Source organism: Lichenostomus cassidix, chromosome 3, assembly GCF_008360975.1.
Source record: "Lichenostomus cassidix isolate B80296 chromosome 3, HeHo_3.0, whole genome shotgun sequence".
Classification (NCBI taxonomy): domain Eukaryota; kingdom Metazoa; phylum Chordata; class Aves; order Passeriformes; family Meliphagidae; genus Lichenostomus; species Lichenostomus cassidix.
The window spans coordinates 67,176,786-67,203,624 of record NC_139483.1 but is presented as its reverse complement, the minus strand read 5'-3'; the positions used below and the strand labels follow the sequence as shown (position 1 = coordinate 67,203,624).

The 26,839-nt window shown below is 43.1% G+C and overlaps 1 protein-coding gene across 1 annotated transcript in view; it reads right to left on the bottom strand.

Annotated features, from left to right (window-relative positions):
* METTL24 (methyltransferase like 24) overlaps positions 1 to 26,839 on the bottom strand; it is a 45,462-nt gene that overhangs the window by 1,621 nt on the left and 17,002 nt on the right. The window contains exons 2-4 of the mRNA XM_085056171.1: positions 23,879 to 23,977; positions 20,699 to 20,838; positions 14,654 to 14,882 (exon numbers count right to left, since the gene is read on the bottom strand). Coding sequence (XP_084912297.1) covers positions 14,654 to 14,882; positions 20,699 to 20,838; positions 23,879 to 23,977 — 468 coding nt within the window. The remainder of the gene's footprint in view (positions 1 to 14,653; positions 14,883 to 20,698; positions 20,839 to 23,878; positions 23,978 to 26,839) is intronic.

Genomic DNA, 26,839 nt, shown 5'->3' with positions numbered 1-26,839 from the left:
AAAGAATAAATTAAAAACTCTCAGAGGACTAACACGGGCAGTACATGATGTTTCATGCTTGACTGTTCACAGCCTTTTTCCTCCTGCCTCCAACTCCTGGTCAGAAAAGCTAGATATTCCAAGCTCCTCCTACAAACAAAGCATGTTACTGGTTCCTTCAAAATTACTGGGGTGGCATCACAACTATGAAAAAAAGAAACCCACCTAACTAGACACTAAGACACCAAATCAAAAGATAATTATGCAACGAGTCTACAGGATTTTAAGGACAGCTCCTCCAAATAAAAAGGCATAGCAGAAAATAAGCTGTGAAGATGTCTGAATGTCTAATAGAAAACTGCCCTGCTCTAGTTTCAGACCGTTTTCTAATTTTGTAGTGATATACTCAGCAATCCAACTTCTCACAGCCCAACACAACTGCAGGTTGACTATGCTTAGAGATTAGCTGGGAAAGGCAAGCTGCATGCTTTAACAAAAAAAGAGAATTTCTTCACCATTTCATACCTGGTAGAAAACAATGACCACAGTGCAGCAGTGCTCACAAGCTGCAGAGTTCAAAAGCCCCAGTGCAGAGCCCGACAGGGGAAACTCCCACACTGAGAGAGCAGGGTTTGCTTGTGCCACTTCCACCTGAGCTGATGTTTCTGCCCATCTGCTCACACTCAAGATAGGTTTGAAGTGAAAAACTGAAGACTATTTAGTCAAGGATACTTAAAAAAAACCAAAAAAACCCCAAAACCCAAAAATTAAACCAAGCAAAAAAAAAAACCCAAAAAAACCCAAAAACCAAAAACCACACCAACAAAACCCCCAGATTCTTTCCAACAGCCTACTGGCACAGCCACATCAGCACTATGGATGGGCATGGCACGGCAGGGATCTGAAGGTGCTGGACACTTGCCCATTCTGGTCTCCATCTGTAAAATGAGGGTGTTAACCACTGAACGCCCTCTGCAGAATGCAGGGGTTGAGCACGTGAAGGCCTGTGAGACATTGGTGGAACAAGCTGCTAAACAACTGAAAACAAAACACTGCATTTTCAGAGCAGGACTTAAAGAGTGGGACTTGAATGAGGTCCATGGTCACAGACCGAATCACAATAAGCCAAGCCACTGCTTGTCTGCTCATTAAGGAGACATTGTGCCTCCTTCACACTGTAGGAGGCAGGGGGCCAGTGGAAAATGACAGAGGGATTATGGAATTAAAGCCCATATTGTGGTATGTCCGCATGGGGAGCAGAAAGGAAGGTTGCACAGACAACCTTAGCTCTGGTATTTCCTAACTTGCTTCTCCAACAAAGAGCCTGTCAGTCTGTCCATCTGCGGGTCAGGGAACAGTTGAACACAGAGCTCCTTTGGGTTCAAGGAGAGGTTGAATGTAAATGATGCAGCTCATGACATTTCAGCTGAGAACTACAGCATGGGTGAGCTCACTTGTTTTCCTTCATACATTTAAATAGGTTATTTATTTTGCAAATACCAACTTGTATCTCTACCTGCAACACAATTTTGCAGGCAGTTTGTTCCACATGGGTGCAATTGCCACAGGACCATACTGCTGCACTGAAGAAACCACAGATTTTTATCTCTGTCAGACTTCTTTAACTTTGAAAGCAGACAAATTATTCAAAACCTTTTTTTTCTTGGAGGGAGGGGGTGGATGGATAGGGGAAGAAATGTTTCTAGGCGTTTGCTTTTGTTTTCCCATGATCTTACTTTATGGCAACAGTAGGACATCTTTTTCCCATGGTAATGTTTCCAGTCCTTCTCCAGGTTTGTTTGTTTTTCTCTTGTGACTCTAACTGCTGCTCTGGCTGCTCAGCAGGCACTCTGCATGCTCTGTGCTGTATTTGCAAAACTCATCCGAAAAGTAGCTGCTAACCAATGTTTCAGTAGGAGAAAATGAGTTACCACAATAACAGCTTAAACACTCAATGAAATTACCAGGAAAGAAACCCAAGGCCAGTGGGAATGAGACCAGAGGCTCTTTGCTGCTCTTAGTGCCCTGCACTGCTCAGAAACCTGGAGGGAGGAAGGTTCCTGTCTCCACCCACCAACTTTTGTGACTGCCTTCCAGGCAAGGTGTTCCTCTCTGCCCAGAGTCTCCATTTTAAGCCATGGATAGCCTAAAATAAATGGCATAACAGCTCTGTTTCAGAGCATCTGAGCAAATTACAAGCATCCTGCTAACACCAGCTGCAAGTTTTGCGATGATTAGACAGCTCAGGAGATATTTACCATCAGTGATAAGCAGTGCACTACCGATAAGAAATGCACTACCACCTTCCAGTTGCCTTGCTCCAAAGTGCCAGTGAAAGGATTAGTGGACAAATCTATAAATTCAGAGCTCTAATTCACCCGGGAGCACAGCTGGAGTCTGCTGCTGTGAATAAATCCTGGAGGGCAAAGATCTACATTGCCTGAAGGTAAAGTATGGGAGTGAGTTTCAAGCACCCACAAAGACTGGTTCCTCTTATCTCCCACAAATCCTCTTATCTGCCATGAACTAGCTAGGTAATCACAGAAAAGTAAAAAATGTGGACTTTTGAATGTTTTCTCAGTTTAGCTGCCTTGAAAAAGCACTGCAGCATGGTACCACTTTACACTTGGAGAAAAAAAGGGGCCATGCTCCTGCAAAACCGAGCATATAAAACAGCTGAAAAAAATTGTGTTTTACTCAGTGAAGGTCAACACATACTGTATGAAGGCTCATTTCTTCTTTTTAGGGTAATGGCTTGTTACAAGTGTGCATCATTTCCTAAAGCAGAGATCTGAGCTCTGTTCACCTTGATCACTTTTGAAATACCAGGGTTAACGGGGTTTTCAGGCTCTGTGCTGCCCCGTGGGCATCATTTAAAGCTCCCCATGGAGAAGAGTCAATTGAGAGTGAGTAGCTGGAGGAAGCAATTTAGCTGTATTACTTCCAGCATGAGCTCAGCATGTGGAAGTGGAAGCCAGGAAAGGCAAAACCAGCAAATGCCGTGCAGGTCAGGTACGGAGGATCCCTCCAGCTCTGTGGGAGCAGGTCTGCAGTGTAAGCTGGCAGCAGGAAGAGCAGAGCTGGCTACAGCTTCCAGGCACAGGGACAGAGCTCAGAACCACCCCACCCTCCTGAACCACAGGGCTGCTCTCACAATTTGAGCCTGGGTAAAATATCCCTTTGCTCTCCTCCCTGATAGCAGGTTACCATTTTGACATTAGTGGTACAGCAAGAAAAGCTCTGCTGGCCTGTGCATCAGTTTTTCCCCTCTCCACTTAAGTACAATTCTCTATTCTCAGAAGACAAAACTCTAGGAAAAGCTGTTTAGTTCACATTTTGATAGCACATGTCTTTGCAGGTAACAACAGGTTCTTGGGTGTGTTTTGTTTAAATGTAATGTCCCTCTTATCCTTTTCCCATATTCAGATTTTTCAGTGTGATACTTTCCTCATTTTCTTTCCTCTGAAAATGCATCCACAGCCCGTCCTCACCAGCAGGAGATGGCTTGGATGTAAAGTCCCTTTCATTCCCTTTTATCCTGAGTGAAGGCTGTAATTGATGGCAGACAGGATGCCACATAGCAAATTACCCTCCCAGCAGCTTGTGCCTGTCTCTTCCCATGCTCCCTGCCATCGGTGGGAGGGGGAAACATCCTGCCTCTCTCTGAGCCATCCACTGGGGAAGCCAGGACTGCTGTGGGCCTGGCCAGAGCAGCACAGATACTGAAATCAGGGGAAAAGTCAATCTCCACTGATCAGTGATGTACAGCTCCAAACAGCAGCACCTCCCTTTCAAATTGCTTCCCTTCCTTCCTGCTCACATTTACACCTCTCTGTGGTGGTGTGTACAGCCAGTTTCAAATTGACTCTGAGACAAATGTGTCATTTGAGATTATTCTCTCCCAGTGTGACAGATCGGGCACATCTTCAAGTATCTGCTTAAGGCACCAAAGTCACAAAGCTGATTTGTGCGGTTGGGTGCTTGCAGGGTCTTTGGTCTTTTTTTACAGTGAAGGGCAACGGTCCAGTTGAAGTTACTCATACAATAAACACATCACTGAAACAGAAAACCTGCAGTGAGTGCGGGCAAGCTTCGCTCCTCTGCTTTCACCACCAATTCTCCACAGCCTTGCAAGTGACAGCCTTTTCTCCCAGTTCTGGTGATGTGCTTCCATGAAAGCATTGCACAGCAGGAGCAGGATATTAAATAATTTTATGTTTACGACCTCAGTCAGAAAAAATGTTTCAAAATCATATTAAAAAAACTTATTTAACTTTCTCACAGACAACTTCCAGTACAGCAACAGCTTGCCAGATGCAGTAATGGCCCCAGACAAATGCACCCATCCAGAAAGCCCACCCAGCACACCCAGGAGGCATCAATCTCAGCTGTGCACTCAGGAGAACCACAAGCACTTGCCATGCTCTCCCACAGCAGATTGCTCCCAGGAAAGATCCATGCAGGCACCCCAAGCATCTCCTTCCCCCAGCCTCAGAGCCCAGGTCTGGGGGCAACCTGGCACTTTCATTCCCAAGCTCTTCCCTTGGTCTCTGATGCTGAGACATTTCCCATATACTCTCTCCATCTGGATGCAATTTCTCTCTGAGGACCCATTACAGAATAGAAGACATGTAGACACCCCCCATCCAGTTAACTGGACCAGTTAAGTGATGCCTCTTACTCCAGTGGACAGGCAGAGAAGAAGAGGCCTTTTAGCTGGTAGAATGCTCCTTTCAATGACACTTTACCGATGGATAAAATAATCTCTGGACAAAAAACTACCATCTGATTTACAAGATCAGCATGGCCTGAAATCCCTTCTCCCAGCTGCATTTGGTCAGGAGGTCACAGGTTTTCACCTGTGGGTTTCCACCTTTGTCATGGCTCTTGGCTGCTTTCCCATCTTAACTCATGCTGGGCACTGGACCAGCCAGAGACAGCAGCTCACTTGTTAATCATCTTCTGGTCATAAAATAATACAGGTACCCAAGCCTGAATTGATTTTCAGACAGGTTTGATGGGTTTAGCTAGCTTTACACTATAATAATCTTAAAGGCAGACATCTTGTCTAGCTTGCTACCCAGCAAGAACAAGGTTTCTGTACAGTGACCCAGAGAAGAGGTTCTACAAGCCCTCTGCATGGAGCAGGCACACACTGCACACAGACATGCCTGAGGGAGAAGAACTTCCCCTCACAAAAAAAATAGAGCATCAAAAATCTTTGTTCCCCATTTCTTTAAACTGAGACCAGTCTCCAGAGCAGGCAACAGGAACCTCACCACTAGCTGAAGACTCAAAGTGATGCTTCCCCGGAGGAAATGGTGAAAAGTCACCAGGAGGACATAAGCCCTCAAACAGTGACCTCCTCACCTGCTCCGAGTGGCAGCAGCTCACTGCTGGTCAGCAACACTGTGCCCCAGCTCCCACTTGTACCCTGTTACCCTTTCCAGTTTGCATGGCTCTCCTGTTGTACACTGAGAGATGAAAACAACCCGGTCTCCTCACCTGGTCCTTCAATCCAATGGCTAGATTGCCCAAGTGGGAAAAATCTTGCAAGGGATCTGCAGAAACCCTGACTTTAAATTATTTAACAACCTGATCAGCTGCAAAAGCTCTGCTTGCCAATGCCCATGCTGCAAACAGACATTTTAAATGCTGCATGTATTCCAGCCAAGCTGGAAGCACAGCCACTCTCTACACAGCCCTAGCTGAGTGCAGAAGTTGCTTTGCAAAATGCATTCAGCCATCTAATCCTGCAGGAGATGTCCTGCTGCCCACTCCCCCCACAAAGGGGGAAAACCCTTTCACTTCTGTTCTTTTGATCTGCTCTGCCAGACGCTGCTGGATGCCTGTGGGAACGGATATTTACTCAAAAGAATAAATGGTGTACACTAGACCCTCAAGTCTCTTCATTAGAGGGGAACAAACATTTGCAGTCTGTTTGTGCTGCCCCAGCACCGAGCACAGGCAGTGGGACACAACTCCATGCTTGCATGAAGCCACATTTTCCTGGTCTTGCTAAAGGTGAAAGCCAGCAGTGACAGGACAAGAGCATTGCAGGGGGACAAGGGGGTTGTTGGCACAGGACGTTTGCAATAAAAGGCAAATGGTGAAGCAGCAATTGATTCCAAAGCCCTGAGGAGCAAGACCTGCAAGTGCGTGTGGTGCAAGGGACAGAGGGCTTTGGCTACCATAAAATTGTCGCTCAGAGTAAACAGCATTTTGGCTGCAAGACCTTCTGTGGTTTATTAACACAGTGCCAATGGGGGCCTTCAAAATGGAAGTAATTGAAGAAAGGGATCAGAGTCCCATCTTCAAAAAATGTCCACCACATCTTAATGATCGTCTCTTGTGGGATGAGAATCTGCAGCCCTGGTTATACCCAACTAGCTCCAATTAAGTCTGGTAGAGGACTTGGTTATCATCTGCACTTGCCAGAGCAATAAAGTCCTTTAAGACTACACCTCTTCATGGGGATCTATTTGTTTCATTCTATTTCTGGTCCAAGCTGCCAACCTGCCTCTCTTCTGCTTCACTCCTTGCCTACTCTGCTATTTGCTTGCAACCGTGACAGGAAGAAAGCTGCATGTACATTCCTGAAAACATGAATAAAAGACACCACACAATGCTTGCACAACTCAGATTTCACCTGGGACAGGCATTCAGGAGGGGCAGGAAGAGCTGCTAAGCCTTTGACCTCTGGATTTCAAATTTTTGAGGATGGAGGGATACCTTAAACTGCTGTTAGATCAAAAGCAAGACCAGAAAGGATACACACACTAAGGTGAAAGTATTCAAACAAGATATGGCCAATTCCAATGACAAGAATTCGTAAACCATGACAGGAGGAGGGGCAAAGGCGGGGAGAAAAAAAATAGTTTTTTAGAAAGCTCCTAGGTGCTCTGGATAGGGCATTTATACAAAGAGCTTGTTAATGTCAACAACACGGAGAAACTGTGAGAAGGATGGGTAGTGGAGAAAAACCAGGATGCTTAGCAAAAGGGGCTGCTCTCAATTCTCATTAAACCCATGCCATGTCATGGACCACCACCCTGATCAGATATTCACTACCTCAGCCAAATTAAAACCATAAGATTCACATGTGTTTAAGCCAGTGTTAGTGGCTTAAGCAGGAGCTGGGGAGTGTGCATACAGGTCTGAGCTCAGCAGGTGTCCTGCATCTGGTACCACCTTGTGAAGCAGGGCAGGTTCCCAAGGCTCCTACCGTGCTCTAGCTTTGGCAGGAGAAGGGAGCCAGGACTGACTGGCTTAGCAATGCTGACTCCAGGGTGCCTGCAGCAAGTGCCATGCTCCTCTGAATGCAACTCTTTGACACTGAAATAGTCAAATAGGAAGGTGAAATTGAACACAGCTTGCACAGCCCTCTAGCAAAGCTGGGGGAAAGCAGATTTTTATTACCTGATGTTTTTTTCTGAAGGGTCTTAACAACCACAGCAAAGGCAACAAAAAAAAAAAAAAAAGGAAAATAAAACCTTAAAAAGAATTGTCCTTCCTTTCTAATTTTTACCAGACGTTTTGAAAGTGCCTTTTTTTTTTTTTTTTTGAAAGATGACCTGAATAAGTTCTCCTTTTGCAGTGCAATACTTCAACCCTTTCATTACAATTCAGGCATTGCACTAGGCCTTTTCCTAGGGGAAGAAAAGGCTATGGATTGCACCATATTCAGCCAATGGTATCATTAAAAAGATCTTTCCTCCATGGCTGACAGTTGCATACTAAACAGCACCTTCAGGTCGCTCTCTAGAAATACCAATATTCTTAACAATGTCTTGAGAAGTGCTCCTGCTGGAGAGAATTTGAATGAGGCAAAAGGAGATGTAAGGGACCAAGAAAAAACCCTGTAAAGGAAAGTGCATGAGACACTTTGTGCACCACAACACCAAGAGCAAGAGGTGGTGAGCAGTAAATCACTATCCAAAGATCTCTGCTTCCAGAAACATAAGGTTATCAAGCCCATTTCTCCTTGCAGCCAGACTCTTCAATCTACTTAAAATTAAAATACTTTAGGCAGCAGCAGCCCCAGCTGACTAAGCAATACAGAGCTATCACCACCTTGATTTCATTATCACTAAAATGAAAAAATATACACATCCAAGAAAGAAACACTGTGTGCCAAGAGCTTGTAGATTACTCAGGGACAACTACTACAAGGCTACAGAAGGCAGCAATTCCAAGGGAATCTGGAAAAATTTGAACCAGTTTGATTGCCTCCTTTTAGCAAGTGGAGTAAGATTTGTCAACCCTATGACAGACCCCCAAACAAAAGGTTCACATGTGGCACCAGTTAGTGCTCAAACTGCAGCAATATCTGCCCTTGAACGAGACAAACTGCACCTTGACAGTTTAACTTGAGTTTATAAGGACCTCAACAGCTATCTCAAATGTAGGAATTTAGGTTAATGGAGGTGAGCTTCATGCTCCTCTATCCTGTGGCAGGTCATTTATTTAGACTATAAGCTCTAAATGCTATGGTATTGTTTCTGTCTGGTGCAAAAGGGTCCAGTACTAAAATGGGACTTTACTGTGCAGACTTACTCCTTCTGCAAATAGGTCATGACCAGCCATTTTCACATAAAAAAAACCCAGTGTTCTGGGACAAAACTCTTTCTACTGTGCCATTTAGAAACTGATATAAAAATGAGACAGTCTGATGAGTCACAAAAAAGCAAACAAGATGACAAGCAGTAACAGTGCAGAGATATCCAGGGAAGGACAGTCAGGACATTTCCAGGAAGAAGGCAGTCACAGCCTGAGCCTTAGCAGAGACACCACTGGGACTTCTGAATAGCACTGATTGCTGATGGTCCAGCTGCAGGAGGGGCAGCACAACACAAATAAGATGTTACAGAAAATACAGGATCTCTCATGTTAAAGAAATCTTAGAAAGGCCAGTATGATAACCCTACAAAAGCAAAGGCTGCTCTTCACAGCTATATGTGAATGGCAAATAACAGCTGCAGAAAAAGGGCCACTTAAGCCTAAAGACTATTGATTGCACAAGAAAAATTGAATGTGAAAATAATGAGACTAAAAATCAGATGAAGGGTGGGTTTTTTCCTTATTGAGATTTTGGAAAAGCCCAAAATAAGCATAAAAAAGGAAAGAGAAAATTAAGCCCTTTCAAGACAGAATTCCAAACATTTACTTTAGGATTTATGATGTAACAATTCAAAAGACCTGGTCTCATTTGTTCTTTCTGACACTAAGCCACACGTAGCAGAGCAGATCTGAACTCGTGCCTCCCACTCCAACAAGGGGATGGGGGCTGTTCCCCAGCTGCAGCAGCCACAGTGACAAGGACTTGCATTCCTGCAAGAGCTCCTGGGCTTTTGAGCTCCTGGCTTCTCACCTTGAGCTCAGGATTCCACATCAGGAGCAGCCTGCAGGTGCTCATCAGGTGGCACTGAGGTCCTTCTGTGAGTTAAGGCGACAGCTGAGCTCAGTGTGTAAACACTGGTGGCATCCACACACCGAACCAGGATACAGCAGCCCCTCACTCACACTAAGTAACCTAAGTGTACCCTTGCAAGGGATAACCAAAGTTAAATGATTTTGTCTAGGCAGGGTCAAGAACTCAAAAGCATATTTTGGCCCCTACAGCCCTAAGGTATGCATAGAAAAGAGTAATTGCATGGATTTGATTGCTACAAAATTTGAACATGGACATTTCCCAACCTGAAGAGTTATTTTTGGTTTGTTAATAAAATCTCCATGCACAACTAAGCTGTTATACATTTTCCCTAGACTTTTATTTTATGTCTATTTGTGTACTACTAACAAGCTGATTTTAAGAAAAAATGGTAAGTCTATTCTTTAATACTTGTTCTTTCACACCAGTCTTCACAAAACTGAAAGTGCAGCACAAAATAAACTCTTCAGTATCTACTTGAGGAGACAAGCAAGTGATAAATTACTTGCCCAGGAGGAGATTATGTTATTAATCAAAATTACTTCAGGGTGTAGTGTTTTTGAAGTTGTGTTGTGTATTAAATAACAGGTGAAAGAAAGGTGGTTTTTCCTTTTAAAATTCTAAATCGAAGCCTATTCAACAAAATGAAGCAAAATTAGCTAAGTCATTACAGGAAAAGAAATCTGCATGAAGACAGAGTGTAAATTAAAACCTTCAAATCAAAATCAGGATGCAAAGATTGCTTTGCATTTATTTCTATAACAAACAATGACATTGTTTGGTCTCTTACACAATATTTTAGAGATAAGTTGAATGGCAGGAGTTAAATGCAGCTCTGCTGTCCCCTGAAAGTTACAGCTATGAGCATTTGCTGATTAAATTAAGGTTTTACTTTGCATTCTCAGATTCTCGTTTCCAGATTAATTTGTTTTACAAGAAACAATTTCATCCACTGCTGAGCCACACTGCCAAGGAATGCACACTCATAGCACTCACCAAGGGCATGACAAGAAACTTGTCCTATAGAGCTCCAGAGGGAGGAAAACTACTACTGAAATAAGAGTTTGCATGTGTGACCACACATGCAGATTTGGGGCAGATTGAACTCTTGCTTGTTTCTGCTGCTCAGGGCCTTTCTGTTGAAGGATTTTAATTGTGCTTCACAGCACAGTCTTTGGAATACAGAATACATGCAGTAGCTTGGTTTGAATTTCTGGTTAACGGTTAGGACTTTTTGAAGAGGAGATAATGTTAGAGTGGGGAGAGAGGGCTCACATTTCAGTGGGGTCTTTCCCTTACAGTTTTATTCTGTACAAAAATCTGGGCTATGTAGCAACCTTCTGAGGATGTCACTGATACCACAAACAACACCAATCTATGCTGGGGCTAGGTGAAGGGTTTATTTAGATAACTTAGCCTCCCTGCAGCAGAAGTTAAGTCTGTGATCCCTTTGCAAGACCATGGAGCTGGCTGTGACAGGTCTAGAAGAGCTCTGGGATATATACTCGACACTGCCTCCCATAGAAACTTGCATCCAAGCCAGGATATTACCGTCTGGATGAACAGTGGTTGATGGATTGTACTCTGCCTGGAGATCAGTGACAAGCAGAGTGCCACAGGGCTGGCACCAGGATTCATCTTGTTCAACGCCTTTATCAGTCACCCAGAGGAGCTGTTACCTGACACTCCTGCCATGGTTATGGGTGACACCAAGTTGGTGGGACTAGCCAATAAAGACACGTTAGATCCCTGCTCTGGACCCAGACAGGCTGGCAGGATGGGCTGACAGGAACCTGATGAATTTCAAAGTCCTGCACCTGAGGAGGAAGGACTGCCTGCAGTGACACAAACTGGGGACTGCCTGCCTGGCCGGGAGCAGCTTGGCAGAAAGGTCCTGAGGTCATGGTGCCAAGAAGGCCAACAGCATCCCAGGATGCATTAGCAGGAGCACAGCCCACAGACCAAGAGATGTGGTTATCTCACTGAATTTGGCCCTTGTGAGAGTGCATCTAGATACCACATCTAGTTTTGGCTCCCACAACACAAGATGCATGATGATAAACTGAGGTGAGTCCAGGTGGGAGTCACCAAGGTGGACAAACTGGGGGAATGAGGCTTTTTTAATTTAGGCAGGAGATGCTTTGTTGGGAGGAAAAACATCAGCCTGTAGAGCCCACAAAGAGGTGACCAAGACAGTGGACACAGGCTCTTCAGCAGTGCATAAAATAGGATGAGATGACAGGCATGAATTGAAATCAGGGATGTTCAGACTGGATATAAGGAGAAACATTTTCATGAAGAGAACATTTCAGCAAGACAACAGCTGACCCAGAGAAGCTGGCAGTCCCTGTTCTGGAGAAAACTCCATGTTTTTCAAGACCAGAGCGGATAAAGCCTTGAACAGCCTGGTCTGACTTCACAGCTGGTTTTGCTTTGAGCAAAGGACTGAACCACAAGCCATTCAAGATCCCTTCTGACTTGAATTATCCAACAGCCCTGTAGGAAGGAAGCTCCCTATCCACCTGTCACTAATCCATGGGAATCACCAACACTGTAGCATCCTCACCCCAGTAGGCAGTCAGAGAATAGGAAAGTGAAAACTTTCATAAACTTGAACTCCACTGCCATAAGAAAGAGAATCATGTCCCTCAGTGGCTTTCTCCCTTTTTTCCCCACTGTTCATCAAGAGTGCACTACAGAGTGTGCATGTTCAGTGAAAAAATTAAGGGCAGGGGAGACAGGAAGGGAAGATGAGCAAGATCAATTTTTACATCTTTATCCTTTTCTGTGGCTGATAAAATACTGCTCTTCTCAGAAGATACACCAGTAAATTTTCAGTTTAGATCTGTATACCAGGAAATAAGGCTTCCATGACATCCTTTGGGGATTATTCCAGGGCTTATGAGATTTCACACTCTAAGAGTTCCCAAAAATACTCTTGACTACATGTTTCTTTTGTCAGCCACATCCTAATATAGTACTAGATAAGTCCACTGCCTCCAGGCTATTTACACTCCTAAGAGAACTGAGGCCTGTTATGCCACATAGCCAGTTAGAAAGATCAAGTTCTTTTAATCTTTTCCACTCTGACACCATGAAGGGTTTGTATTTCTTGCCAAAATATTGGGATGGGTTTCCCTTCTGTGGATGAAGTCCCAGTACTGTCTGCAGAATAGCAGGTGTGCTCTCCTCTGAGTCAGGGTGTAAACAAGCCCATCCAAGCCCTTTGATTCTCCTGCACACAAAAACCCGAACTGCAAGTTTTCTTTTCAAGACTACAACAGCAAGAACTCCAGGAGGTCTTGTCTGTGCTGTCTTCATCAGCCTGATTTTCTAACATCAGTGGAAATAGTTTCAGTCACTTGTAGGGTCTTGGATCAAGTCCCAAATCTTAAAGGATAAAAGCAAGGATAAAATGAGGCATTAACTTCAAATGCAGCTGCCTGGAATTCCTGCCTTGAAGTGGGAACAGAACAACATTGAGGGTAGGCAGAAGGGTTTTTTAAATTAAAAATGGGACAAAGGGCATGTTTTAATTTTCTAATTGAAAAGAAGTGCTTCGGAAAATATTCTGTGAAACTGTTTTGAATTAACTTAGTTATTCAGTCAAGGGAACATTCCACTCACATTCACCAGAAGAATGATATCTCTACACAACACACAACTTCTTAGGCTGCCTTCCTTCTAAGTGAAAGAAATACTAAACAGAACAATGTGAGGACAGTCAGCCCATTCAGTTATTTCACAAATATAAAGCACCAGAAAGCTGCAGAGTGTGTAACACCTTTATCCTCACTGGGAGAAAGTCAGCTTCTGACTTCACTATGCCATAGCTTTGCACAGGGAGCTCCCCAAATGCTACCAGAGCAAGAGGCCATATACACTGTTCATAATGCACCAGAACACTCAACCAAATCCCATGTCATGCATTCCCAGCTATAGGAAAGCCTGGTTCCATGTGTTACGTGTGCATTATGTTCCTTGGCTGCCATCCAGCCCACTGTTTTCATGTCAGAAGGTTACACACCTTCTGAGCAGAAAGTTACACACTCAGAATTCACCCCTACATCCTTCTCATTCACAGAAGGTCTTAGAACCACTCTGTATTACCATGACAACCTGAGACTGACCTCAGCTGGTTTGGTATATCACAAGACTTGTACAATTTTTCTGGATCGGGTCATTAGTTTTTTGCTGTGTGACTAATTCTTCTAAAATCAAAACAGTGCAAGGCACACATCAAAGAAAAGCCATCTCTCTGTCTCCCCAGATGTTTCACTAATGCACAGTCTAGTATAGTTACAGTATGACTAAGAAGAAGAAAAAGGCTCCTTTTCTCTGCTCTTATCTTCAAAATGTTGCAATCAGTAGAGCTGAACCAAAAGAAAATATTTTTAAAAAGTAAAAAACGAACTGAAAAGGACTTCTTGCATTTTTAAACAACAAACCAAACAAACATTGCACTGCTTGCTTTGTAAATTTTGCAGAAGAGCTCCTCCCTAGCCCAGGCTGCCTATTCCTTAAAAAGCAAAGACAAGAAGAACTAGCTGCAGGCAATGAAGTATTTTAGCATTTGAATTCGTGTTTGTATATCCTCTGAAGGAAAAACTCTCTTAAAAGCAACATAAGGAACTTCCTGAAATGTGTTATGGCAACATTTATTTGAGATTTGAAGATTTCTGATGTCTTTATAGCTCCTTAAAAATAAACTGGGAAATGCTAAAAAAACACCCCACAGATTGCTGCCAATTCCAAAACAGGATGTTTTTGTTTTTGAGGACTGTAATTAGGAACACTGACCTTGAAAATGTAAACAAACCATCCATTACCTCTTCTCTTCTAATTATTGTTGCAAATATTGTCTTCTCTTTCTAAACTTGTCTGTGTGAGCAGTTTAGTGCTCATCCTCAGGCAAAGATCAGAACTTCCATAGGACTAAAAGCATCAGCACCCCATGCCACCAGCTAGTCCAAGGGAAAAGGAAGTGAGGAGAAGGAGGAAGAAAGTATTTGATATATGGCTAGTGATTTAAAATCATGGTAGCTGTTACCAGCACACAGAAAAAGCAAGACAGAAAAGGCACCCCTACAAGAAATGCATTACAATTACTGCTGAAGAAAAACCCATTATCAAGAGAAAACCTTAGAAAGTACATGGTCTCCTCAGGCAACAAGAAAGGAGCTCTGGAGCTTTCCCAACACCTAATCCTGCAGTCAGAAACCTGACACCCAAGTCTTTCCTTACCTTCTGATGTCCAAATTCATTCAGTACTGTGCCCAGCTTCTTTGTGTTGCTGTGGAGTTTATGAGCTGCAATGGCTGGGTTGGGATCCCTCCAGTCAATGGAGAGGCGATGGTACCAGAGGTGCCGACCCTCCTGGATGTGTGCTGACTTGATGCTGGGGTCGAAGCGATGCACCTCACACCCACTGTTGGCCATGCTGATCTCAAACTGGTTGTCATCGTTGCCTAGCCTATGGGAAAAAAACCAAAAAAAAAACCTATTAATGCAGCAAAAAGAACTGTTAGTGAGCAGGACATTCTGAGGATGAACTAACAACCAGAAAATTCAAGCTCAGTGAATTATGATTAGAACAAAAGGCTCCTTTCAAGGCAAGAACTAAACCACTTTTAGCTAGGCTGATAACTTTCCCAAAGAGCTTTTTCTTGATTCAGAAGTTAACAAAATTTATACGAAACTAAACAAACATTGGAATCTTTATGCTGTCATTTTTCATATTTTATGTTTATATCTATTTCTCTATTTTCAATTTGCTTTTTTCTTGACAAGTTTACAATACTTTCTTTAGTCCCTGCTGCACAAACTTCCAACAACCACGCCATAAGCAGAAGAGAAAATACATTTAAAATTTATACAATACTGCCTTGTAAAAATCTGGCATATTTCACACCACATCTGTCACCTGGTGTTACAAATGTGACCCACAATGACCACCAGTACAGACAAGACACAAGAACCAAATGCCTCTCTTTCTCTGTGGACAGGAAGACACAGATTAAAAATGGCATATTTAAAAATAAGCACTTTACAACAGTAGCAGAGCTGTTATATAGACCTGAGAGAAAGATTGCTGCTTGTGGCTAGCACAGGTTTTTCCCATGAGAATTCTTCTTGTGTTTTATAAATAAAGATAAAGTTTGGATGTTATTGGAACAGTGTCCCAGAACTTGGACGGTGCAGGCCTGGCCAATCAGGCCTGGGGGAAGGCTTCTGACTGACCAATCTAGGTGACTTTTGAGAACTCTATATATGTGATGAAATCAAAACAATAAAGGTCATTCCTTCTTGCCACTGAGAACTGGTGTTTTCATTACTCTGCTAGCTGCTCAACAGTGACAGCTGCTAACTTGGTGAAGATCCCAAAGAAGAAGAAAAGTTAATAGCTCCACTGTACATTAGCATTGTCTCAGTCCCTGCTTCTGCAAGAAGATATATTTTACAAGGCTGTGCTATATTCCCACCCCCTACAGCCCAGTGCTGCAGGATGCACTACAGCTAAAAAAATCTGGTATTTACCACTGCAATCACACATTTGAACCACAGGCCTTCCTTACTCTGTCAAATAGGATGTTCTCTTCATTTCTACTCCTCCAAGCTTGTTCCAAATGTGATTCAAATCATGCACTAAATATTAAACTTAAAAAGAAATTAGGCTGTTTGATATACACACATGTAGCACTGAGAAGAGAATCAAGATTTTTTTAAATCAGCACTTCAACCCATTACACAATTAAGATTACCTGTTGTGCACAGACCATTACAGAGCAATACTCTTAGATGTACTATAGAGCACCTGCTACACTGCACCACAGTTATCCTTAGCAACAGTGTGGGTCTGAAATAATTTTGGCTATTTGCATCAGTATGTAAAACACAACACATTTGAAATCACATCATACACCATGGTATTAATGTTAGGCCAGCACTAAATGCTCTAGAGAGATGACATACTGGTAAGCTAAAATGAATTCAACTCAAGAAACAATGTGTGGAAGAGCAGGTGTTTTGGCAGTTACCAATATGGTATGACACTGTAATACTGGCTAAGCACTCTGTAACAATACCCTAGGAGGTGGTCTTCTCCTCAGCCATCTTCCCTTTCCCTGGGAAAACAGGAGGAGACAGGGTGTGCAAAAATAGCCTATCGTGCTTTTAAGAATAACCCTAATTCACAGGATTCCAACCCATACAGCTGTGTGGGAGGAAGAGAGAGGAGTTTTCTTTTAATACATTCAATACACATTAGGAAAAAGGTTCAAAAGTTGACTAAGTGAATTGACATGTTTGTTTGCATGTGGCTTTCCACAGAAGGGACAGTGATGGATAAAGACCAGTGTAATCCCTTAGGAATGAGGAGCTGGCTAAAAATGAACAGCATGGGAATTGCTGGGGACAGTGACAGCATTAGTGATGAGCCCACCAGTGACCAATGGCCACATGTGTTTGTGACACACTTCTAAATGTACCAGCTGGTACAAACCAGAGGGACAGATGCTTTTGGTGTAGACAAACCTCAGGCTGCCTCCAAACAGATTGCTGCTCATGTGGACTGCAAATGGAGGTTCACAGTGGTGGAAAACAGGGAAAAAATACAGATGAGGGTAAAGATGGGGATGATATATCTCTGGCACTCTAGTGAACAGCTCAAATTCATGCCTGAAGAGAGATCTAGCCAACAACAAATATATAGGAGAGAAAATAAGGTCATCTCCAAAGGAACTGGTTTGAAAAATGCCCAGCTCACATGTGATCATGCAAAGAGATAATGCAGCATGAAAAAATGAACAAATCAGATCTCCTAAGAAAGATTTAGCTACTTAAAGAAAGATGTGTTACTTAAAAAGGCATCACGATTCTAAAAGAAAGGTGTGGAGGCCACAGAAGACTAGAGAGGCCTTTCCTCACCATCAGGAGGGAGCAGCTGCCGCCTCCATCAACAGCAAAATAAAAGATGCCAAAGAAACTGACCTACTTTTCCTGCAAAGGAGAAGGGAGCTCGGTTCCGGAGTTCCATGCAGCCCCTGCGGTGGGGGCAGAGGTGTGGGCAGAGGTGGGCTTTCCCAGCAGCAGGAGCAGCACTGCGGGGCTGTGCCTCCCTCCCGGGCTGCACAGGGCAGGGCTAGCTGGCACTGCTCCCCGCCGGCAGCAGGGCAGCCACGCTGACCCTGACAGAGCGCAGCGCAGTGGGGAGCAGTGTCCCTTGGCTGTTCCCTGCTCCCAGGGCTCACAGAGGGTCACTGTGCTCAGAGCCTGGCGCTCAGAATAGGCACTGGGCTGCAGCTTGCACTGAGTGGAGCATCACGCCGGCCCCTGCATCACCCGGGAGCTCAGTGAGCAACGAGTGGCACAAAAGCTGCTTTGTGTGCTCCAGCACGGCTCTAGTGGACACCTGTGGCTGATCCAGCCTGAAAACTGCAGGTACTCCAACTCCCACAGTGAGCACAGGACAGAGCTGTAAACACATGCAAGTTAAGGTCCAACTTTCCCTTCCTCTGTTCCCCCTCCTCCCCTTCTCTTTCAAAGGAAGATAACTGAGCTCCCAAGCTCAGGAATAAAAGAAGGACCCCCTGCCTGGATCCTAAAGCTCCTACACTTTAGGATGCACCTGAAATGGCATTTACACTGTATTGCAGCAAGACTCTTTAAACCTCTGCTGGTAAGTTTCTGAAATCCTATTCATTTATGTTATCCCAGCTTGAGTGCCTGCCTGTGGTGTTTGTAACTGACTTAGCTTAATCTAAGCAGATTTAGCACTAATAACTAGAGCTCACTAATGCATATTGCAATTATGTATCACACTGGGAAATCCTGTCCCCCAAGCAAAAACATTGCTGCCTCCCAGTAGTGGAAGCAACTAATACTAATCTAAAAAGATCCCCAGATGTTCCAGACACTGCTCGCTCCCATTCACAAGTAACCTCTTCTACAGCATTCAAGGAGGCAAAGCCTAAGCAGCATGTTTCTTTCCAGTTTTAATGATATATGGATTTAATTCAGGATTCCCAGTAACACTCACACTGAACTTTCACATTTGTCCTCCATCTATCCTCACTGCAGAGAATGCTCTTCACTGGAAGCAGCTGCTCCCCGTTTGCTCTTTATGAAACGCTTGAGATAACAAAAATGTTTAATGGGGATTTTTGCCTTACTCAGAACAAAATTGCTTTTCTGTCTGTCATAAACTAAAGGAGGCGAGTCTGAGGGGAAGAATGATGCAGTAACGAGCTCCAAAGGTTGCAGAAGTAAACTGGTGGATTGAAGACTGCTTCTCTGTAACCTATTTTCCTTTTATTTTTCAGCTGTTTCATGCGAGGCATCCTGGTTGGTTACTTGCTGCATGTGTGCATCTGATGATGGGAGAGCCAACATCAATTTCAATCTCTGCTAAACCCTACTGCTCCACCAGTACAGAAAATCTGGCACTCATGCTCCCTGGACCATACATATAAAGCACTGATATACACACACTAGCTCAGTTTTGTTCAAAACCATTAGCAAAATATCTGTGTGCTGGTCAGCTTCATGCCTGATCTGCACTTCCAAGCACAGATGAAATCAACTCTGCATTGTGCCTACTGAACAATTCCACAAAAATACCATTCTCAACCCACACTTGATCCTGAACAACAGGGAAAAAGGACAGGATGCAGGAGTTCAGGTCTAATACTAATGGTCATGCAGCTTGAAGGGCAAGGTCTAGGTTAATTCCACTGAACTTTGAGTACTTTGCCAAGACATCTAAAATCAGCAGCCATGTTACCCCAGACTTCCTCTATAATGAAAGGAAATCTATACCTACTTCCAGAATGCTATTTAGCTTAGCTGATTTTCCACCTGAATGTGTCTGCCTCTCCCTACTGACTACTAGAAGGGCCCTCAGGCAGTAACTCAGTACTACAGTCAAACAGTGAAGTCTGGAACTGAGCATGGGGTAACACAGCGTCTCTCCTCTTAACTTTTATAGGAACATGAAAAGCTGACAAGCAAAAAATAGTGTAAACGTATATCTTGCATTAATGCCAGCTAAGTATAATTTGAAATATACTGCAAAGAACATTCAGAAAATAAGAAGCAACAGTAATCAAGAGAAATCTTCTCTCCTGTATATGTGATTTGTCTCTAAGGGGCATATGCTTGCTCTGCCACAAAGCAATGCTGCTGAGCAAAATCTGAGAGCATCTCCCTCTCTGAGTATCTTGGTCTTTACAGCCCAAATAAACTCAATCAAAATATAAACCCACCCAAATTAACCAAAACCACTCCCTTTGACTAGAGTGAGTCAAAATATAAACCCACCCAAATTAACCAAAACCACTCCCTTTGACTAGAGGGCACCCTGCCTTCACTCCATGCCAACTGCAGGAGTTACCTGCCATGTACTAATGGCTGAGAAATGCCACCCAGGCATGGTTCCTTGCTATCCACCCTTTGTAAACCCACAGCACCAAAGCACCTCTCACCTAAAGCTGGCTCTGAGGACAGCAAGTACAGTTTTATTAGGCAGCTCGATGAGGTGATCTGTGTGAAACAAGCTCCCGATCCCAGCGACTGCCCTCCTAATGGCACCTGTGTGCTGACAGCCTGATGCACTCTGAGGTCTGATCTCCCTCATCCTCCTGGGAAACAATGTTTTTATCAGCAGGGAAAAAGGCTGCATGTGTGGTTTTGCTACCTGAGAAAGCACTACTTCTGTGAAGAGTGAAAACTTCACTCTCAAGTGCTGTAAACATCATAAACACTGCAAACATTCCAAAATAAAGCCACAGCTGCTTTTATTACTATCACTTTGACACATATCACTCCTGAAGTGTTGAGCAAACACACTCTCATGTGGAAATGCACTATTTTGTCCCAGAAGTAGTTAATGAAATTTTATAAGTAATGCTGCTGAAATACCTGGCAATTATTCAAGTCATCTCTGCTCAAGGAAGAGGCTGTAAGCTTCTCAGTTTACCTCTTTGATTTCCATCTTCCTCTCTGTGAGCTCACAGAGAGGAACCACTCACAACTCCCCATTAAGCAATTTGTTTTCATACCAATATTAGAAAGGCAAAGGAAAATAAAGACCCTCACGAGGAAAGGTTTTTTCCCCTAAAAATAAAGTTTACAGAAGCACATGATATCATGTGTTTATCAACACATGATAAACACACCTGAACAAAGTTTATATTTTAGAAGATAACCTTGCTGCAGCCTGTGTTCTATTTTAGGGTTTTTTGAAGCTACTTGTCATGACACAATTTCCTTTCTTTTAAAGAGAGTACTTACCCAAGTGAATAGAGACGGCACTGCTTGCTCCTGATTCGATGGATGAGGCTAAACCTCTCATCAAGGCAGATTGACCAGGGCTTTTTTGAGGTTTCAGAGTACCCTTTCAAGCTGTTCAGGTTCATGTGTTCACACGAAATCTGTTGAAATCAAAGGATATTTCATTTTAAGATAAGACTTTTAATTTGTTTTTAATTTGCCTTCTGGGGGAAAAGTGAAAAAAAGAAATATGTTCCTTGGCTTAATTTAAGTCTTACTGTCAATCTGATACATGGTCACAAAGACTTGATGATTTTTTTCCTTGTTTGTCTGTTCTGCTTGGTGAAATTTAAGGCTTACGTAATTCCCCAGAGAGCAATGCAGTTTGAAGAGCAAATAATTAAGCATTAGTACTATACCCAGATTCATTTTTCCACAAGGAAAAGATGTTCCAGCATTCACGTTTGATTTTTTTTTTTTCTTTTCAAACCTTGGATTTTGCATCCTGAATAATGCTAAAATCAAGACTGTAATTCCAAGTTGCAGTGTCTCTGCAATGTGCACCTTACCCAGCGTGTCCTGGATCTCAGTTCCAGAAGGGATTTAATCATTACCCCAATATATGCCTTCTCCAACAACAAAGAGATTTAAGCAAGTGCTTAACTAAACAGAGGAATCATAGCATGTGTGTCTATGCCGAGCTGGCTTAGACATCTAGAGTCTAAAGCCAGGATAAAAACCCTGCAAAAGAGCAGCAGCCTGGAACAGCCAAACCCACAGTGGCTGAGCCAGCAAAGCCATGGCCCTGTGAGTGACACCCGACAGAAGAGCCCCTGCCTGCAGCACCAGCTCTGCCTGTACATCCAGCAGCTCAGGCCAGCATTTCACACCCAGGCCAAAACACTCTGCACCCTCTTCTTCCTCCAGACCCACTCTAGAAAAGGTAGGCACAGAGGAGGAGAATAAAACCTGGAATCAAGCCTTTAATGTGGTAGGCACTGTCCACCACATACTTTATAATAAGTAAATAAAACTCTCATTATTTAAGTAGCTTATGCTCTGAATGATCACTACCTGGAACATTGCATTCAAAGAGCTGCACACTGCATCACACCTCCCTGCTCCTGTTTGGCTCCTAATTCCCACAAAAAATTAATAAAAGCAAATACAGCATCTCTTCACGCTGTTCGCAGGATTCACTAAGTTTTAAGCAATGATTTGCACTGCACCCCACAACCCATTTCCCTTCAGTCACATAACAATCAAGGAATAAATGGCATTGCAATAATAAGTGCTAATTTAAGGCACAGAAGAATAATGTACTCTACAGAAAACTAAGATTCTGCAATGCTGCCACTTAATTGACTCATGGCATTATGAGCAATTACACCAGTCAGAGTTTGGAACAATTTTAACAGCTCTTTCTACTTAATAGCTCTTGCTATCAAAAAAAAAAAAAAATACAACAACCAAACCCTGAACCTGCCTTTAACACCATCATCAATTTGTTGCATGATTTACTGATGCACAGAGCTCACATCCTGCGCTGGGCTTCTGCTCACTCTTATCATACAAACAACAGCACAAGAAAGATGCTGCTTCTGATTATCAAATATCAGCACTGAAAAAGCTGTTTCTGGCCAAACCTTGACCCTGGTGACATGGCACCTTCCTGCTCCAGCAGTTTGAGCCATTCTACGCTAATGGCATGGGGCTGAACTCAGGCACAGTAAATACAAGATCCGTGCTCAGCAAACAAAGAAAATTACATCCCATGCTCATCTACATAAGCAGGATCCCATTTTCAGAAGTGCTCATACCAGTCCTGGTGTTATCCCATCACTTATTCATCTTGTAACATCTGCCAGGTCAGGAAAAGGGATTCCTCTCACTTTTTGTTTCCACTTATGCTTATTCCTCCAACCAGGGTTAGTTACTCTGGGAACGAAACTTCTCGCTGAGTGTGTCAAAAGCAATAAACTCTCTGTTAATTGATGTCCTTGTAGGCTTTGACCCAACCAGTGGAGTTTAGCAGCATCTGCCACTGTTTATTAAGTCACTGAGATGAAGGATGTTTTCAAGCTTAATATATCTGCCGAAGTCTAAACTTCTGTACAGCAAAACAAGCAGCTCTACACACATCTCTTGCTGTCCCCACATGCATCATCTTGCCTCCTGCCCTCTCAGTGCTGGCATGAGTGGCAGCAGAGATGTCATTTAATTGAGAATTTAGCCAGGGGTACCCACAAGCTGGAAGGTACATGAACACTCTGCTATCCTCTTTTTAGAGTGTTTCAAATTAAACTCATCTCAGCCTCGAAAGCACTGCATTAACAAAGAATTTCATACGTGAATGACGTTTCAGTGATATTGGCACCTGGGGCTTTTTGCTGTTCTTCAGTGTAAGTAATGATGCTGTTAACTCTGTATTCAAGGGTCAGCTGCTGATGGACCTGTGTACCAAAAGCAGTTGCCCTGTTGGAATTGCAAGCATCCAGCACCTTTTCCATTTTTTTATTACAGGAAATGCACACACAAATGCTTTTGGGCATAAGTGATGCCTCTGTTAAAACATGATGGCCCAATTTCCATATATGCTGAATGCTGGAAGTATCCATCAACCCAATCTGGATTTGGAAGTGCTATATTTTAAAGAGGATATAAACACACCAATTTTCATGGTCATCATTTTTGCCCTGAAAATACCAAGATTCTATTGGTATCATTGAAACAACTTGTCCAAGCTAGGGTCTGATGCTTTGTTCTTATTTTACTGGGAACCTCAAACAACACCTTCTGAAGTAAAATGACCCTGGTTATCATATTATTATTGAGAGGTGGAGTGGTTTAATACACTCTCTTGATACAGAGTGCTGCTCTGTATTTTTCCATCTGAGAGGGAGAAAGGGGAGAGAGAGAGAGAGAGAGAGAGAGAGAAACAGCACATCTAGAATTTCAGTCATACCATACTCCTGTCAAGACACCAACCCAGCTGGAAATAAATAGCATGGAAAGAATGCATTCTTTCTAACCTGTGTTTTGACCTTTATATTCAGGTTGACCATCAGTGATAGGTTAAGCAACTTTAGAAATAAAGCAGTTTCAAAAAAAGTTTGGTGCAAGGTTAATTCCTTAGATACAAGGGAAAGATCTGTGCCAGGCAAAGTGTTTTCTAAATGGAGACTGAAATTAAATACCTACCTGAGAAGTGCTAATGTACTTTAGGAACCTCGAGGCCTCATAGTTGAGGGAAGGTGTTGGACTTGCCCATGGCTGCAGTTCAATGTGCCATCTTACAGTCTGTAAAACAAAGCAAAACAAAAAACACCTTAAAGGCAGTGCAAGCATAAATTGCAAGGGCTAACAAACTAAGCAGATTTAATTTCAAACAAAAAGAGTTTCCTGGGGGCTTGTCCACACATGAAAAACACTTGAGAGTAAAGCAGGGTTTAAACTACAGTGAATGAGCATCTAACTGATTTACAATTATCAGTTTTGAAAGCAGATGTAGGTAATTCAGTGAGAAAGTGCTCCTCACCCAGGATACACGTGTGAACCCAGCTATTCTAGGACACCCATGTAAGCCATGGGAAATGCACAAAGAAAACCAAGATCTGAGTAACCAAATCCTCTAGCAAAACATCTGAAAATAGTGATATAATTTTAATTTTATATCTATCAGGTATCTCTCCTTGAATGTCCACTGAAACAAGAACTTGGATTACAAACACTAATCAGCAAAGGAAACCCCTGCATGTGATCTGTTTTCTTTTTTAAGATCTAGATTTTATTGAAAAACAAGCTTCTTGAGGGCTTTGAGTAAAGTCCTCTTCCTCTCCCACGCTTGCCTGACAGATACACCAGAATTCTTTGTCTCCCTGAAAAAATCTAAGTGTGGCTGCCTGTAGCCCTATCACTCGTCATTTTCATAGCCCCAATAGGTAGCTTTGGTGGATGCTTTCTGCAAGGCCCTTCAGCTCTGAACCTCGGGGATCCTGTCAGCTTTTCCAGAAACACTTCCCACGTAGACAGAGTGGGACAGAAAAGGTCTCTCAGACACGTGCTTGCAGAGCAACAGGGCTCTGTGTTCCCATCTGCACCACCTTCTCCAAATTCTGCCCGCTGTCGTGCTGGGAAGTTTAGACTTGTCATCTCTTGCCCTCAAGTAGATAAAAATACGAGCACGGTGTTATGTTGTACTAAATTAAGATTGATTCCTCGTGGCTTTTCATCTTCAGGCGCCATAACTCACTTCTACGGTTGGGCAGGTAGCTATCGAGCTTCCCTTTAATCATCCTCAATTAACTGAGCTTCCAAAATGGACTGGATGGGGCTTCTCCCTCAGAAGCTCATGCTGACATTCAGTAAAATACAATCAGAAACCCCACTCGGGATTCCCACAGGACTTTATTTCATACAAAGCCCTGGAAAACATGTAGGAAATAGCAATTAGCTGGAGAGGATGCAGGCAGATCAGTGAGGAGAGGCACTGAGCCCTCAGACAGGACTGCTCTGTGCCACCAGGAGAAGAGCCAGCACAGTGACAGTGGGGATCCTCTGATGCCAGAGAGGAACGCAGGGAAGAGAAGGTAAAATTAGAAAAGAAAGATTATTGAAGAGGACCACCAGACCAGATGGCATTTGCCTTGAGCTGATATAATGAACTGGTATTTTTGCACAAACAAACAGAGTCTAGAGTGAATGTGAGCCAGGAAGTCTGTATGAGGTTTATTGTTCCTTTAGGGGTTATTTTTCAGACTTGTTGTGGGTTTTTTTGGTTTTTATATTTTTTACTGTAAAGGGATACTGAAAAGGATATTGAGTTTTTTTTCTCCCCCAGAAGCAGACAAAAGCAGCATTTCTCACCCTGAAACTTCCTGCCTGCAGCAAACTTGGACTCCTGTACTCTGCACAGCATGAGCCTGGAAGCAAGCTAGCAAGCGAGCTCTGCAGCAGCATGGCCCCCTGACCTCTGCTTGCAGCAGGCAGCCTGCAAACAGTGAACAGCAGCAGGATAGGTGCACACCAGGGAGGGAAATGCGTGTAATCTTTCAGAGTGAGTCACAGTTCACACGGCTGAATAACGTTTGCAATGACAGGAATGCTGCTGTTTCAACAGGCTTGAAAGCCGAAATGAAAATGAAGACTGACAATCGTTTTCAGGGAAAAAAAAAAAAAGGAAAAAAGAAAACAAACAAACTAACAAAAAACCCAAACTAAACCAAAAAACACCAACCACCCAGACACCTACACATCTGTCCCCAGTTATTCTGAAATCTATTTGTGTGAGAACTAGCTCATTAAGTAGAGGAATTGCAGGGTGGCCATTGTGGCACTATTCAGTAAGTCTTCCTTCTGCACAGAGTTGACAGGGAAGAAAAAAAATCTCTATAATGAACCACGTGAATGAGGTTCTTTTTCAGCAGAGTGCAATATCCAAGAGCCACTGCAGCTTACACTCAGGTTCTTAAAGTCTTAAAGATGATAAACTGCCTTCCCACTGACTCCAAATTATCAATAAACACATGAAAATGAAATAAAAACCCCTGCGACTTACTAATGCAGTTTCACTTAAAAAAAAAAAACAAAAAGGAAGAAACAGAAAGAGATCAAGCTTTTATATAGTTCTTTAAATTTAGGAGCACTACATAAATGCTCTTTTGTGACAGAGATCAGACCCAAGGCTCCTGTTTGACGGCAATGCTTTTGAATAGCTTCTCAAACTTCACACTTGGTCCTTGGCTCCTTAGGAAGCAACAGCCTATTTCCATTCACTAATGAATCCATTAGAGAGGTCTGTTCCTAACACCTCCTAAACACCCCTACAGAGTGCTTCAATAGCTGCCTTACAATAAGATTCATGGACAATGAATGGGGGTGAAAATCCAACACATCTCTGGGACTGGGTGCACTCCCCCAGCGGGTAACTCACAAATGTTGGTGATGCATTTTGGGTTCATTCAGGACTACAAAATATCCTCCTGAAGGAGTCATTCCATAGGTACATTGCTAGCCTTTGTTTATAGTTTTCCAGGTAATTTTCAGCTGGTTCCATAGTGTTTCCATGTAAGCCTCCTCAAATAAATTCTACAGATGCTTTTGGAAAATCAGGTTTATCCCTGATAAAAACCGATCCTGATTTGAGGAGTTTTTCCTCCTCTT